The sequence below is a fragment of the Engystomops pustulosus genome, chromosome 7 (genome assembly GCF_040894005.1).
Source record: "Engystomops pustulosus chromosome 7, aEngPut4.maternal, whole genome shotgun sequence".
Lineage (NCBI taxonomy): Eukaryota > Metazoa > Chordata > Amphibia > Anura > Leptodactylidae > Engystomops > Engystomops pustulosus.
In genome coordinates, this window is record NC_092417.1 from 19,922,483 (window position 1) to 19,934,974 (window position 12,492).

The 12,492-nt window shown below is 40.7% G+C and overlaps 1 protein-coding gene across 1 annotated transcript; it reads left to right on the plus strand.

The window, feature by feature from the left end:
* The first annotated feature begins 4,340 nt into the window (after window positions 1–4,340).
* On the plus strand, window positions 4,341–12,218 carry LOC140068686 (uncharacterized). Its single transcript, XM_072114071.1, has 6 exons — window positions 4,341–4,398; window positions 6,655–6,963; window positions 7,790–8,092; window positions 9,309–9,434; window positions 10,272–10,306; window positions 11,986–12,218. Exons 1-6 carry the CDS (start codon window positions 4,365–4,367, stop codon window positions 12,040–12,042), a joined length of 864 nt encoding a protein of 287 aa, XP_071970172.1. The 5' UTR covers window positions 4,341–4,364; the 3' UTR covers window positions 12,043–12,218.
* The last annotated feature ends 274 nt before the right edge of the window (window positions 12,219–12,492 follow it).

Sequence of the window (12,492 nt, forward strand, 5' to 3'; positions counted from 1 at the left end):
CTATTAGAAGCCAAGACAGAAGACAGGAAATCCCCAGTAACTTCCTTAATCTTCAAACTCAACGTGAAAGACTGACCTTAAACTGTTTCTTTTATATTACATGATGAAATTGTGTCAATACCTTGTAATGGGTCAGTAGAAGAAAATGGACTTCTTACACTTCTCTAGAGCACGCCAACTGTACATATAAAAATAATCACAATCATTTAGAAGACCATGGCCACCATTATCTGTTCTCAGGGATTTTTTCATGATCCTAAAATATAGCCTACAAGGATATGGTTAGCCAGCCCACGCAAACGAACTCCTTCCAAGACTGCAGATCTAAAGTCCTGTCCACCAAAGTTTAAGGCGGTTCAAGAATGATCCTGCTCACCACGGAAGAGTCAGGTTTGTACTACTTACCTAATTGATGAGTCTTCTGTGGTGAGCTGGACCATTCTTGAAATACATTACACTAATATACAACGTACCTGATTCCTCATCCTCGAGTCTAAACCATATCCAGGATAATTTCACAAGGTGGTAGACTACTGTGTAAGTAGATGACTGACTCAGATAACTATTTGTTGCATAGTTTTCAGGTAACTTTGCCAGGTTCTTTACAACAAACTGCCTCCATCAGATACTTAAAGGACTCCTGTCATCAGGTCTCTGCCACTAGTCCTGTCACCACTACCTGTTGGAGCAGCTCACAAGGATCCCATCCCAGCCTTTATCTAGTCAATTCATACATTAATCATTGTAAAATCATCTTTTCTTTATTAGGTAAATGAGGCTGGTCACATGGTCAGAGGCAGTGATGTCACCCCTGCTCCCCCTTCTCATGTCTGTGTGTAATGTATAGTAAAGCATTGCCAGTGTCTGTGCTTTATCTGCTGACATGTTCTCTCTATACACATGTTAGAGACACAGACATCAGCAACACAAGTACCTGACATGTTCTGCTATAACATGGCTGCAGGGGCATCAGCACCAGGAAGCACATGGAGGAGCCATTACACCATTATACCTCACACCATTATACGGGCTGTCAGTCATGTGTATAGTATTATCTCATACACACAGGCTGCAGGGGGCACCAGCACCAGGAAGCACATGGAGGAGTCATTACATCATTATACAGGCTGTCAGTCAAGCTCTGGGGGTGTGACTCATTGGACATCTCACAGGTAATGTACATACAGCCTTAGGACCTCATTGCTTAAGTTTACAGGCATGTAGAGGGACAATGAAGGGATAGAGGCAATGCTCTCTAATGGCAGTTTATGTATATATATTTAGTTTACGGGGTTAATTTTCCTGACAGGTTCTCTTTAAGGTAATAGAAGGTGGATTCTTCTATTAATAGAACCACAATTTTTTCATTCTTTATTAAGGCACATTGGGGCTTATTTACTAAGGGTCCCATGGCCACATTTTGTCACACGCGATTGGATTTTGGCGCATTGGTGCCGGCTTTCATGCGACATCATGCGATCCAATGGATTTGGACAAACAGCGGGATTTAACTTTGAATTGTGTCGCAAGATCAAGCACTTACATGCAAGCGCTGCTGGCGTCATGCTCCTGGCTTCTACTACGCGCGCACAGCGGGACAATTGGAGCCCGGGGGAGTGGCGGCCTGTGGAGAAGAGGAGTGCCTGGACGGCCTCCTAATGAATAAGCTGGACTACTTGTCCGTCAATCGGACATCAAGTATGTTATGTGTCATATGCTATAGCGCCAATTACTGAAGTTTGATTAATGCCAGGACTTTGAAATGGGCAGCATTAGAAAGGGGCCGGGAAGTAGATTCAGTAGGTATGTTTGGATGGGGGCACTAATTTGGGATGACGGGTCCTCTTTAAGCATAACCTAGAAAAAAAAATTATAATTAGCCACCCAGAGTGTGGGGACAAGATGTCCAGCACTCTGGACTGCTAATTATGCACACCCCCGAACCTCCCTCACCCATGCTGAATTCATACCTCCTGCGTGATAGATGCCTCCCTCACCCATGCTGAATTCATACCTCCTGCGTGATAGATGCCTCCTTCACCCATGCTGAATTCATACCTCCTGCGTGATAGATGCCTCCCTCACCCATGCTGAATTCATACCTCCTGGGTGATAGATGCCTCCCTCACCCATGCTGAATTCATACCTCCTGCGTGATAGATGCCTCCCTCACCCATACTGAATTCATACCTCCTGCGTGATAGATGCCTCCCTCTCCCATGCTGAATTCATACCTCCTGCGTGATAGATGCCTCCCTCACCCATGCTGAATTCATACCTCCTGCGTGATAGATGCCTCCCTCTCCCACGTGACGTCTTGAACGACACATGCATAATTAGCAGCTCGGAGCACATTTTATCCCTGTGCTCTGGGCTGGTAATTATAAGTTTCTTTTCTAGGTGATCCTGGCGTGTCAATCTTAGAGAAGGATACCGCCATGATCAACATCAAGAGGAGCGGAGGTGAGTATCTTTACACATTTTTTACTTTTTTATAGATTTCCTTGAAAAATGATGTTAAAAAAAAGTGCATAACAATTTAGGATTACAATCCTCCATCCTGGTGGTAGATGTCCTTTAATATCTGTAGCCCTTCTTTCTTCTTTTCTAAAGTCTTTGCGCTGTAGGTCCTACAGGCCTCATCCAGCTGCTTCAGTGAACAGTGTGACTCATCTGGTGGGTACATGGTTTATAGTGCTACGTGGTTGCCTGTGGTGAATTTCTGCTGCTGCAGCTACAGCTGCTATGTGGCCTACTGTCATTTAAAGAGCACCAAACACTGAGCACAGGCCTTAGAATTGGTCTCCTTAATAACCTTAGTCCTACCACATCCTATGCTAGGAGTCTCATGTATAGGTTCTCCCTGTCACTCTAGCAGGGATTGAACCTTAAAGTGTCAATTTATTCTGCAAAAAAAGTTAATACAACACAAGCTTTGATCAGAGGCCAGATCAGAGAAGACTATTTTTAAAGGACTATGTTTGTCAAGAGTTTGAAGGCCCCAACAACAGATAAGCCTTCGTCAAAGCCTCGCCATTGTCCTTTGCTTGGAATGGAGACTAGGAACCTAGGACAGCTCTTACATCCATGAGGACTACGCTGAGAGGGATCCTGTTGTGGCAAAACCCAGATCCCTGGGCTTGAATGTTAAAAACCGACATGGTCACTTGGATAATGGGGGTCATTTACTAAGGGCCCTATTCGCGTTTTCCCGACGTGTTACCCAAATATTTCTGATTTGCGCCGTTTTTCCCTGTATTGCCCTGGGTTTTTGGCGCACGCAATCGGATTGTGGCGCATCGGCGCCGGCATGCACGCGACGGAAATCAGGGGGTGTGGCTAATCGAAAACCCGACGGATTCCGAAAAACCGCAGCCTTTAAGAAAAAAAAAAAGTGTCGAGGGACATGCGCTTACCTTCACCAGGTATAGGATGGTGCATTCTGGCTGACCTCGGGGAACTTTAGCGCAGCAGCGACACCTGGTGGACGTCGGAGGAACTGCCTTAGTAAATCCCCGGAAGACCCGAATCCACCGCAGAGAGCGCACCGCTGGATCGCGAATGGACCGCGAATCTGCCCCAATGTCTTTTGGATTAGCCCTAAGCTAAAGTGGTCTGGTACAATTACGACTCCATGAAGACTGTAGTAAAACACATGCTCCTTGGAATCTCATCGAAGGAACAAATTAGCTAAGGGTGTTGTCTGCAATGAGAAAATGGTTTAGACTTGTAAGTTCATAGGAGATTATACTGGTAAGAAGTTCCAGACTACGTGCTTCAAAACTACACCAACCGATTCGTGTACGTGTTACCCCACGTGGTGGTATGTGTAGATGAAAGAACATTTGCAAGGAAGTGTCCAGACCTCTTATTAGCAAAGCACTCTAGTAATAAGTATTCTGGAGCCGGGTAGCACATCTGTATGCCTTCCACATCAGCCCCGGTAGACCTTGCTTTCAACAACACATGCCACGTGTTTGCCCGGTCAGAAACACCGTCATCACAGGGCAACCCAACACCCATCTCTGATTACGGCAAATGATTGAGCCTTTGTATGAGTCCAGCATTCCTGGAACACCCTCACAAAACTCGGGAAAAACTAATCTCCCTAACATTGTTATATTGAAAAATTGTATTTCTCTATTTTCAGATTTTTCAGTGGAGCAAAAAACAGAAGTAGATTTTTTTTCTTTAAGAATTTAGTATCTTAAAACCTTGGCTATTTATAGATATATATTCAACACTTTCTCTAACACCTCACAAAGGAGCGGAAGGAGGAGGGCTCAGTATATTTCCGGAAGGTTCTATATTTTTACCAAATCATATTCCGTCCTGAGTACATCTCTTACTGCCCAACGCTCACTATGCCGGCTCTTCTACTGCTCGTTATAGTCCAAGGTGAGAAGTTACTCATTTATTTTATTTCTATCATTTACAGGCGGTCCCCTACTTAAGAACACCTGACTTACAGACGACCCCTAGTTACAAACGGACCTCTGGATTTTGGTAATTTATTGTACTTTAGTCCTAGGCTACAATAATCAGCTGTAACAGTTATCACAGGTGTCTGTAATGAAGCTTTATAGGTAATCCTGGTTCTTATGACAACCCAACATTTTTAAAATCCAATTGTCACAGAGACCAAAAAATTTTGACTGGGATTACAATGATAAAGTATACAGTTCCGACTTACATACAAACTCAACTTAGGAACAAACCTACAGAACTGATCTTGTACGTAACCCGGGGACTGCCTGTATTTATTATCATCTTAAGAATTATTTTTAGGAACACTGACGAGATATAAAAAGAATAAATTAAGAATACTTAATCAACTACTTAATATGAAATATTATTATTATAATTATATTTATATTATTATTATAATAATATTATTATTATAATTATTATTATATTATAAATACTTTTTTTAAATAAATAATTTCTAATACTTCTCCTAGAATTTTTTTAGGAGATTAAAAAAAAAAACCCTCTTAAAGACAAAGTTGACATTTTAAACTTTTGCTTTAACAATGTTTTAGAAAAGATTGCAATTCGAATGTTTTATTGTGTGATTAAAATTTAAAAATTACATTTAAAAAAGATAATAAGTGCCTGCTTTTTTGCAATATTTTTGCTTTGTGCAATTTTTTTTACTACACTTCTGCTGCAAATTGGATAACATTTTTTTTTAATTGGACAAACATATTTATTAATTTTCATCACATTCTGTAATTTTACTTTCAGACCAGGCAAACAAATTTGTAAATTTACTATTTTGTTATTTTTGGTTTTATATTTTTTTTACTTGTTTGGATTTTGTTGCCACAAAATTATGTTCATTTCTGATTTAAGGGGTGTTTTTACCTTGCCATTTGTGTTTAATTTAATTCAGCTGCCATATACAGGCAGTCTCTAGGTTATGTAGAAGATAGATTCTGGAGGTTTGTTCTTAAGTTGAATTTGTATGTAAGTCAAAACTGTATATTTTATAATTGTAGATACAGACAAAAAACTTTTTTGCCCCTGTGACAATTGGAGTTTAAACATTTTTTTGCTGTAATGGGACCAAGGATTATCAATAAAGCTTCATTACAGACACCTTACAGCTGATCATTGCAGCTTGAGACTATAGAAAAGCATTCAGAAAGCTTCACCAGAGGTCAGAGGGGTCCGTCTGTAACTATGGGTCGCGTGTAAGTCGGGTGTCCTTAAGTAGGGGACCGCCTGTATATAAATTTCTTTAATTGCTTGTTATTACAAAATATGTGAAGATAATTTTCCATAAAAGTAGTCATGTTAGCCCTTAGAAACTAGATAGCTGTCCATGGATACAACCACCCCGCACCTTGGCAGCTGTGGCCTGTGGCATGTGTCTTCCTGACCACCCAGATTCAGCATTTACTACCACAGGACGGCTGTGGGACATGCAATTACTCCTGTCAATTTCAAATGTAAAAACAATTTGGTTCTTTGAACAATCACTCCGGCAGAGGTCGTATCCAAGGACAAGAATTTTCTTTCTAAGCGACCACATAACTATATTTTTCGGAAAATATCTTTACACGCTTTATTAATATCTTCACTTTTTTAAGGACATCCAATTGAGGAAAAGTATCTATATGGCAGATGGATTAAACTAAATTCAAACTGAATGTCCAGACGAGAATAACCCTTTAAATGTAGCAATTCCAAAATCTCTCTCTCTCTATATATATATATTTTTTTTTTTTTTTTTTAAATATGAAAGCTTCTATAAAAATCTTTCCTTCTAAACAATACTATGTTACAATTTACATTTACATTTTTTTTTCAATCTTTTTTTTTTTCTAACCCGGTTTAATATTTTTGAGAAAAATCATATTGTTACAAATGCGACTTCTTATTAAATATTTATCAAATATTACAAAAAATCTTTGCAGAAATTTGCATTTAACAAATTTGTAGATCATTTCTATCCTTGTTGACCACCTTGCTTACATGTTCGGATTTTGAAAATTCTTTAATTCAGAAATTCTGTTTTTTTAACCCTTTGTTAAACGAGGTAAAATTCCAAATCATGGATATCTTCAAATTTATGGACAATATTGTAATGACAGGCATCAAAATGTGAAAAAGTTGTACCATTTTTTCTAATATAATTGTATTTTTCAGTCTTCTTCACTAGACTATTGACTTATCATCCTGAAGATGTTGTATTTGTTGATCGCGGCAACTCATTAAATCTCACATGTGTCTCTAATGCCACAAATGGAACAAGACTGGTAACCTGGTACCGCAGAACAGAACATCACAAATGGACTGAAGTAAAAAATCACTCGCAAAAATCTTCTCGGCCAAAGGCAAATATCTCTTATCTGGTCGTGGACAATTTCACAGCTGAGAATTCTGGGAGATATTTCTGCTCAGTATTTGAAACACAATTTCAAGTCTTTAATAATGCAACAACAGTAATCTCGGCAGGTGAGGCTCAATTAGGGGGTTACACCTTTATAATTATTATTTTTTTTAATTGTTTTTATTAAATTTTTAGCCATATTGTATCATTTAGTGTAAATAATGGAGAAAATATGGAGAATTTTCCAATGGAAAGGTTATTTATAACAGCGAACCATGAAAATTACCGTATTTTTTTTTCGGACTATAAGGCGCACTAAAAATCCTTTGATTTTCTCAGAAATCAAAGGTGTGCTTTATAGTCCAGTGCGCCTTATATATGAACCGTACTTACAGACAACAGCTGCCTTGAACTGTGCACAGGTCTGCCACCTGCTGGTCATTCATCCTTATAATCAGGCGCGCCTTATAATCCGGTGCGCCTTATATATGAACCTAGACGTTTTAGCAGGCATTTAATGATGGTATGCCTTATAATCCGGTGCGCCTTATATATGAACCTAGATGTTTTAGCAGACATTTATTGATGGTGCGCCTTGTACATCGGTGCACCTTATAGTCCAGTGCGCCTTATATATGAACCGCACTTACAGACAACAGCTGCCTTGAACTGTGCACAGGTCTGCCACCTGCTGGTCATTCATCCTTATAATCAGGTGCGCCTTATAATCCGGTGCACCTTATATATGAACCTAGATGTTTTAGCAGGCATTTATTGATGGTGCACCTTATACACCGGTGCGCCTTATAGTCCGAAAAATACTGTAATGTCCCCAGTTTAAGGATCCTGTCTAATAACTCCTCGGATTTTAGTTTCAAAGTTTTTTGGGCTCGTAAGTGCATATTAACTTCTTTTATTTAGTTTTTTTGTTATTTCTACTCATATTTTTAGATATTTTGGTCTCCAATGCCACCATCCATCTTCTTACTCCTCTGGAGCGCACCACTCATTCATTTCCTATGCCCTTGGCTTGTGTAGTACACACAGCGTCCCAACATGTCTATGTAAACTGGAATATATCTGGGATACATATCAAGGGGAGGACCATCTCTTTGAAGACCCCCAATGGAACCTGGACCATCATCAATTCCATCTTACTTCCTGGGAATACCTGGCAAAAAGGAGAGAGAGTGATCTGTGAAGCCTGGTTTAACTCCACCCCAATCAGTGCTTATTGGGAGATACCACAGAAGGGTAATTAAATTAACATAAAGAGATAATATTGTAAATCTATATTTAAAATGCACATTATTTTGAATGTGTTTTTTCTAATAAAATAGGTTTTGTGGCAGAGTTGACATTCTGGCTCTGTGGTTGAGATGTCTGGCCTGGTGGGGTCTGATCGGGAAATACCACCAATTAATTTAAATTCAGGGTTGATTGTTGATTTTTTCCATATGGTCTGGAACTGTAAACATGTGATCACATTTTTTGGAATTGGTCCATACTGAGATATGTAAGACCGTGAGTTTGGCTATCCCTAATACGCCAGAGGTATTGGTTTTAGGTAATATGGAGGATCTGATAGGCCCTGGTTACAAAAAACACTGGATTTCTACCACATTATCTGTGGCCAGATACCTATTGATATTAGGGTGGAAATCCCATAGAGCTCCATCGATAAATTATTGGGTACCGTATATACTCGAGTATAAGCCGACCCAAGTATAAGCCGAGACCCCTTATTTTACCACAAAAATCTGGTAAAACCTATATTTTTTTACTCGAGTATAAGCCGAGTTTGGGCTTTCAGCACATTTTTTGTGCTGAAAAACTAGGCTTATACTCGAGTATAGTAATAGTAATTCAACTGGAAAAATTTTAAAAAATTGAAAAAATTAAATTGTGTGAGAGGAGGAAAGGGGATTTATGGCTTAAGAAATGGTTGGTAAACAAGTGAAAGGGGGAAAAGGGTAAACTGGAAAAAAGGGGAAAAGAAAAGGAAAAGTTATGGGATTTTTTTTTTGCTTTTTATTTTTTTTGTTTGTTTTTTCTCTCTCTCTCTGACCGGGGAGGGGCGGGATACTGGTAGGAGGAAGGGTGGTCTAAGGATATATATTGGTTGATGTAGAATGTCATCCTATTTAATATTTACAATGTGTAGTGTATAAAAAATGTATAAAAAAATCTCAAAAAAAAAAATCTGGGTTTTTTTTTGTCTGAATCCATGTGCTGCTTCTACAGTATAGATAATCTGAAGCTGTGGGGTCCCAATGTAAAATTTGAACCTGGTCCTACTCAACTCAATGATGTATCCTTTATCCTGGTCTTGATGTACATGGAAAAATATGGTTTATTGGCACTCAAAGGCTCCTAGGCCTGGATGTGACCGCCCCCTGTGCACCTCTATAAGTTACACCCCTGCCGATCATGCAGTGTTCACTGAATAAATCCTTTTCATTGGTTGTAGTTGGGACGTTGTCCTCATGTCCGGCCTGGGTGAAGATGTCCCTCCTGTGCGGAGTCATCCTTATGTTAGCCAGTTTTGCATATGTCATCTACAAACATCTAGAACAAATAAGAACACAGAAGATCCGTGAGTATTTTTTATATCTTATGGAATGAAGGAAACAAGGAATACATGTTTTATGCTCTGTATACTAGAGTAAATAAAATTATTTTTGCATTATTTGTTTACACATGAATACACTGTCAATGCGCAACCAGGGGTGGCCGAAGATGCTAGTAAAAGGTGTAGGATTATGGGTTGTAGACCAAGCACACTGACATACTGGTATGTGCTCCCTCTTGCACGATCTGCTCTTCCTTTAGCTTCTTGTGCCCCGGGTTTTACAAAAAAAAAGGCTTTTAAAATTATGCAAATGAGTCTAAGCGGCTCCAGGCTACATAGCTTTTAATTGAGACTGGAGCCCCTCGGGCGCATTTGCATAGTTATTAAAGACTTTATTTTTCTTAAAAACAAGAACATAAGAAGTTCAAATGAGAGCAGACCCTGCCAGAGGGGGCACACACCAGTGTGCTCAGTTTACAATCCTTCATCCTGGCGGTAGATGTCCTTTAACTTATTCCTCTGGTAGGCAGACACATTAGATTTAGGTTAGCCAAATAATTTGCAGGGGGGGCGACTATCTAGTGTAAATCAGAAAATGATTGCTTCCTACTTTAGTCCTGTCAACGGGGGAACTCTACATTATAGAATGAGGACATTGAGCAAAGTTTTGTAGAAAAAATGATCAATATGTTCCAATGATTGTAAGAATAGAGGGCACTCCACCTATTTTGGTGATGCTTGGGACAGTCGGAGGCTTCTTGGAGTGGACATATAAGTGTATAATTTTCAACATCAGTACAAATGTTCTATTGATAACATATATTATTTGTTTGAATTTATTAGATGTATTATTTATTTCAGATAACAAGTCACATGAATCCGGTAGAGAAGAAATAGTAAGTGAAAATTTTTTTTTTTCTAAAGTGGTTCTAGGTCATAAACTTGATAAAAAGTTATATTGAGTGACAGAAAGAGCCCCAGACCAAATGGACAGCTTTCTACATTTTATATTTTAGTTTCATGCTTTTTTGATGCACAGATACCTTTGCCAGTGTCACACACTGGGGTGCGGGAAGAGTCTCTGGGGCTAAAGTCTGTGGACTCCCTGGACCACCGCGGGGGATAACTATGCTAGCTGCAACCCAGGAGCAGGGTCTAAGTGGACTCCTGGCCTTTGCAAGAGCCCGCCGCTAAGCGTCGGAGAGCCACCAGGTCGCTCCACGGGTGCTACTAGGCAGCCAAGGTAGGGACACAGGGCAGGCAGGGACACAGGGCAGGCAGGACCATGGGAAGGCAGGACCATAGTATGGCAGGACCATGGGATGGCAGGACCTCGGGATGGCAGGACCTCAGAAGGACAGCTGGCAGGACCTCAGAAGGACGGCTGGCCCTTTATATTCTTGTATGCGCGCGGGCCCTAGCAACAGGAGCGCGGAGCCTAGTCAAGAGACAGACCTGCGGCCTGGACGGGACCGTGATGGAGCCATCAGGAGCCGGGAGAGGTAAGTAGTGACCTGGGGGAGCGGGGGCAGCGGCAGCAGACAGCGGAGCACGGGTGCACCCACAACCCGCAACATGGATCGCGGGGGTACCCGTGCCATGACTACGGACCGGGGCCGGGCAGCACACGCTATCCGAGACATGGATTGCGGGGTCACCCGTGACAGCCAGTGGCTCATCTTCATGTGCAACTATGGATTTGTCAAGATGAGGTTTATCATACCTGACCCTTCATTCCGTAATTATTGATGTGGAAGGGCAGATGGTTCAAACATACATAAAATAGTCATTTAGACCCAAAATTGTCGCAAATTTTCCTCTCTTGTGTATAGGGGCCCCTCATATGTGGTGGAAACTTTTCAAGTATCCATTCTCTTTCCATGTCCCTTAAATTGCCAACAAGAAATGATGACAAGGACAAACAAACACTTAGCCCTTCATTGTTAGGGAATGTAATTTTTATTCCGTAAGGTCATTGTTACCTCTATTTATGTTTTTGAAGGTGTTATCCAGTTTGCACAGTACTTTTATATTTTTGGGGTTCTCTGTAAAGGTGATCCCCCACTGATCATCTGCTTTAATTATCTGCTGTTTTATCCCAATGGAATCCAGTTGTTCCTCATAATAGTTGCAACTCTCAACCCTCGGTAGAAGACCACGCTTCTGTCCATTGTAGTATACAAACCCTATGAAGCAAAAGGCTTCCTTCAGAATTCTTCGGGAATTTCATCTGAGGGTTTGCAATTCAGATCCATAATTTTGTTGAAAAGTTCAACCAGATCTGTGCTGTACTAGAGCAAAGCTTTATATGAGCTTTCAAACTAAAATATGTTCCCCTTTAATTCAAATATTATTCTAGCCTAAAAGTAAAGCCAACATCCTCCATCTTATAGACCCAGTTTGTTAGGTATCAAATAGACTATAACCTCAACATCCAGGTCAATAGTAAACCTTCCATCCTTCTAAGACGGTGGAGACATCGGGGTTGGGTGGGGGTGGGAGGGTTCGTTCAAGTTGGTTTGTCTTGAAACAACATTTTTTGTGATACCCATCAGTGTCTTACTTTTCTCCGTAGGATAATCTAATTTACACAGAATTGAGGATCAATTCTCAGGCCCTCAGCAGAAGATAAATGAATTATTCCTGACTCTACGACAACATCTAATGAAGTATGGAAATAATGGGGCACATTAACTTACCCGGTCCTGTCGCGATCCCTGAGGTGCGTTGTCCGACGAGGATGAAGTCCGGCGGGATTCACTAAGATTGTGCGCCCGATCCTGCATGTGTTGCTTCCCCGCTCAGGTCCCCCGGAGTTCACCTTCTTCTTCCCGGTGCATGTAAGTGCATTGTCTTACGAAAAAATTTTAATTTTAAATCCCACGTTTAGTCTGAATCAGTCGGGTTGTCCCACGGCCATGCCCCCCAATTTGTGTCGCAAGAAAGTCCTCGCGATTGCACCAAAATCCGATCGCGTGCGCCAAAAACCCCTGTTAAATGCAATGCAAAACGGAAATAGTCGAGAAAACCCGACGGAAATGCGGTCCACGGACCCTTAGTAAATGTGCCCCATTGTGTCCTT

Coding starts and splice junctions, on each gene's coding strand:
- LOC140068686 (XM_072114071.1), top strand. CDS start 4,365: ATGCCGGCTCTTCTACTGCTCGTTATAGTCCAAG. Junction 6,964..7,789: donor AACAACAGTAATCTCGGCAG/GTGAGGCTCAAT, acceptor TCATATTTTTAG/ATATTTTGGTCTCCAATGCC. Junction 8,093..9,308: donor TTGGGAGATACCACAGAAGG/GTAATTAAATTA, acceptor CATTGGTTGTAG/TTGGGACGTTGTCCTCATGT.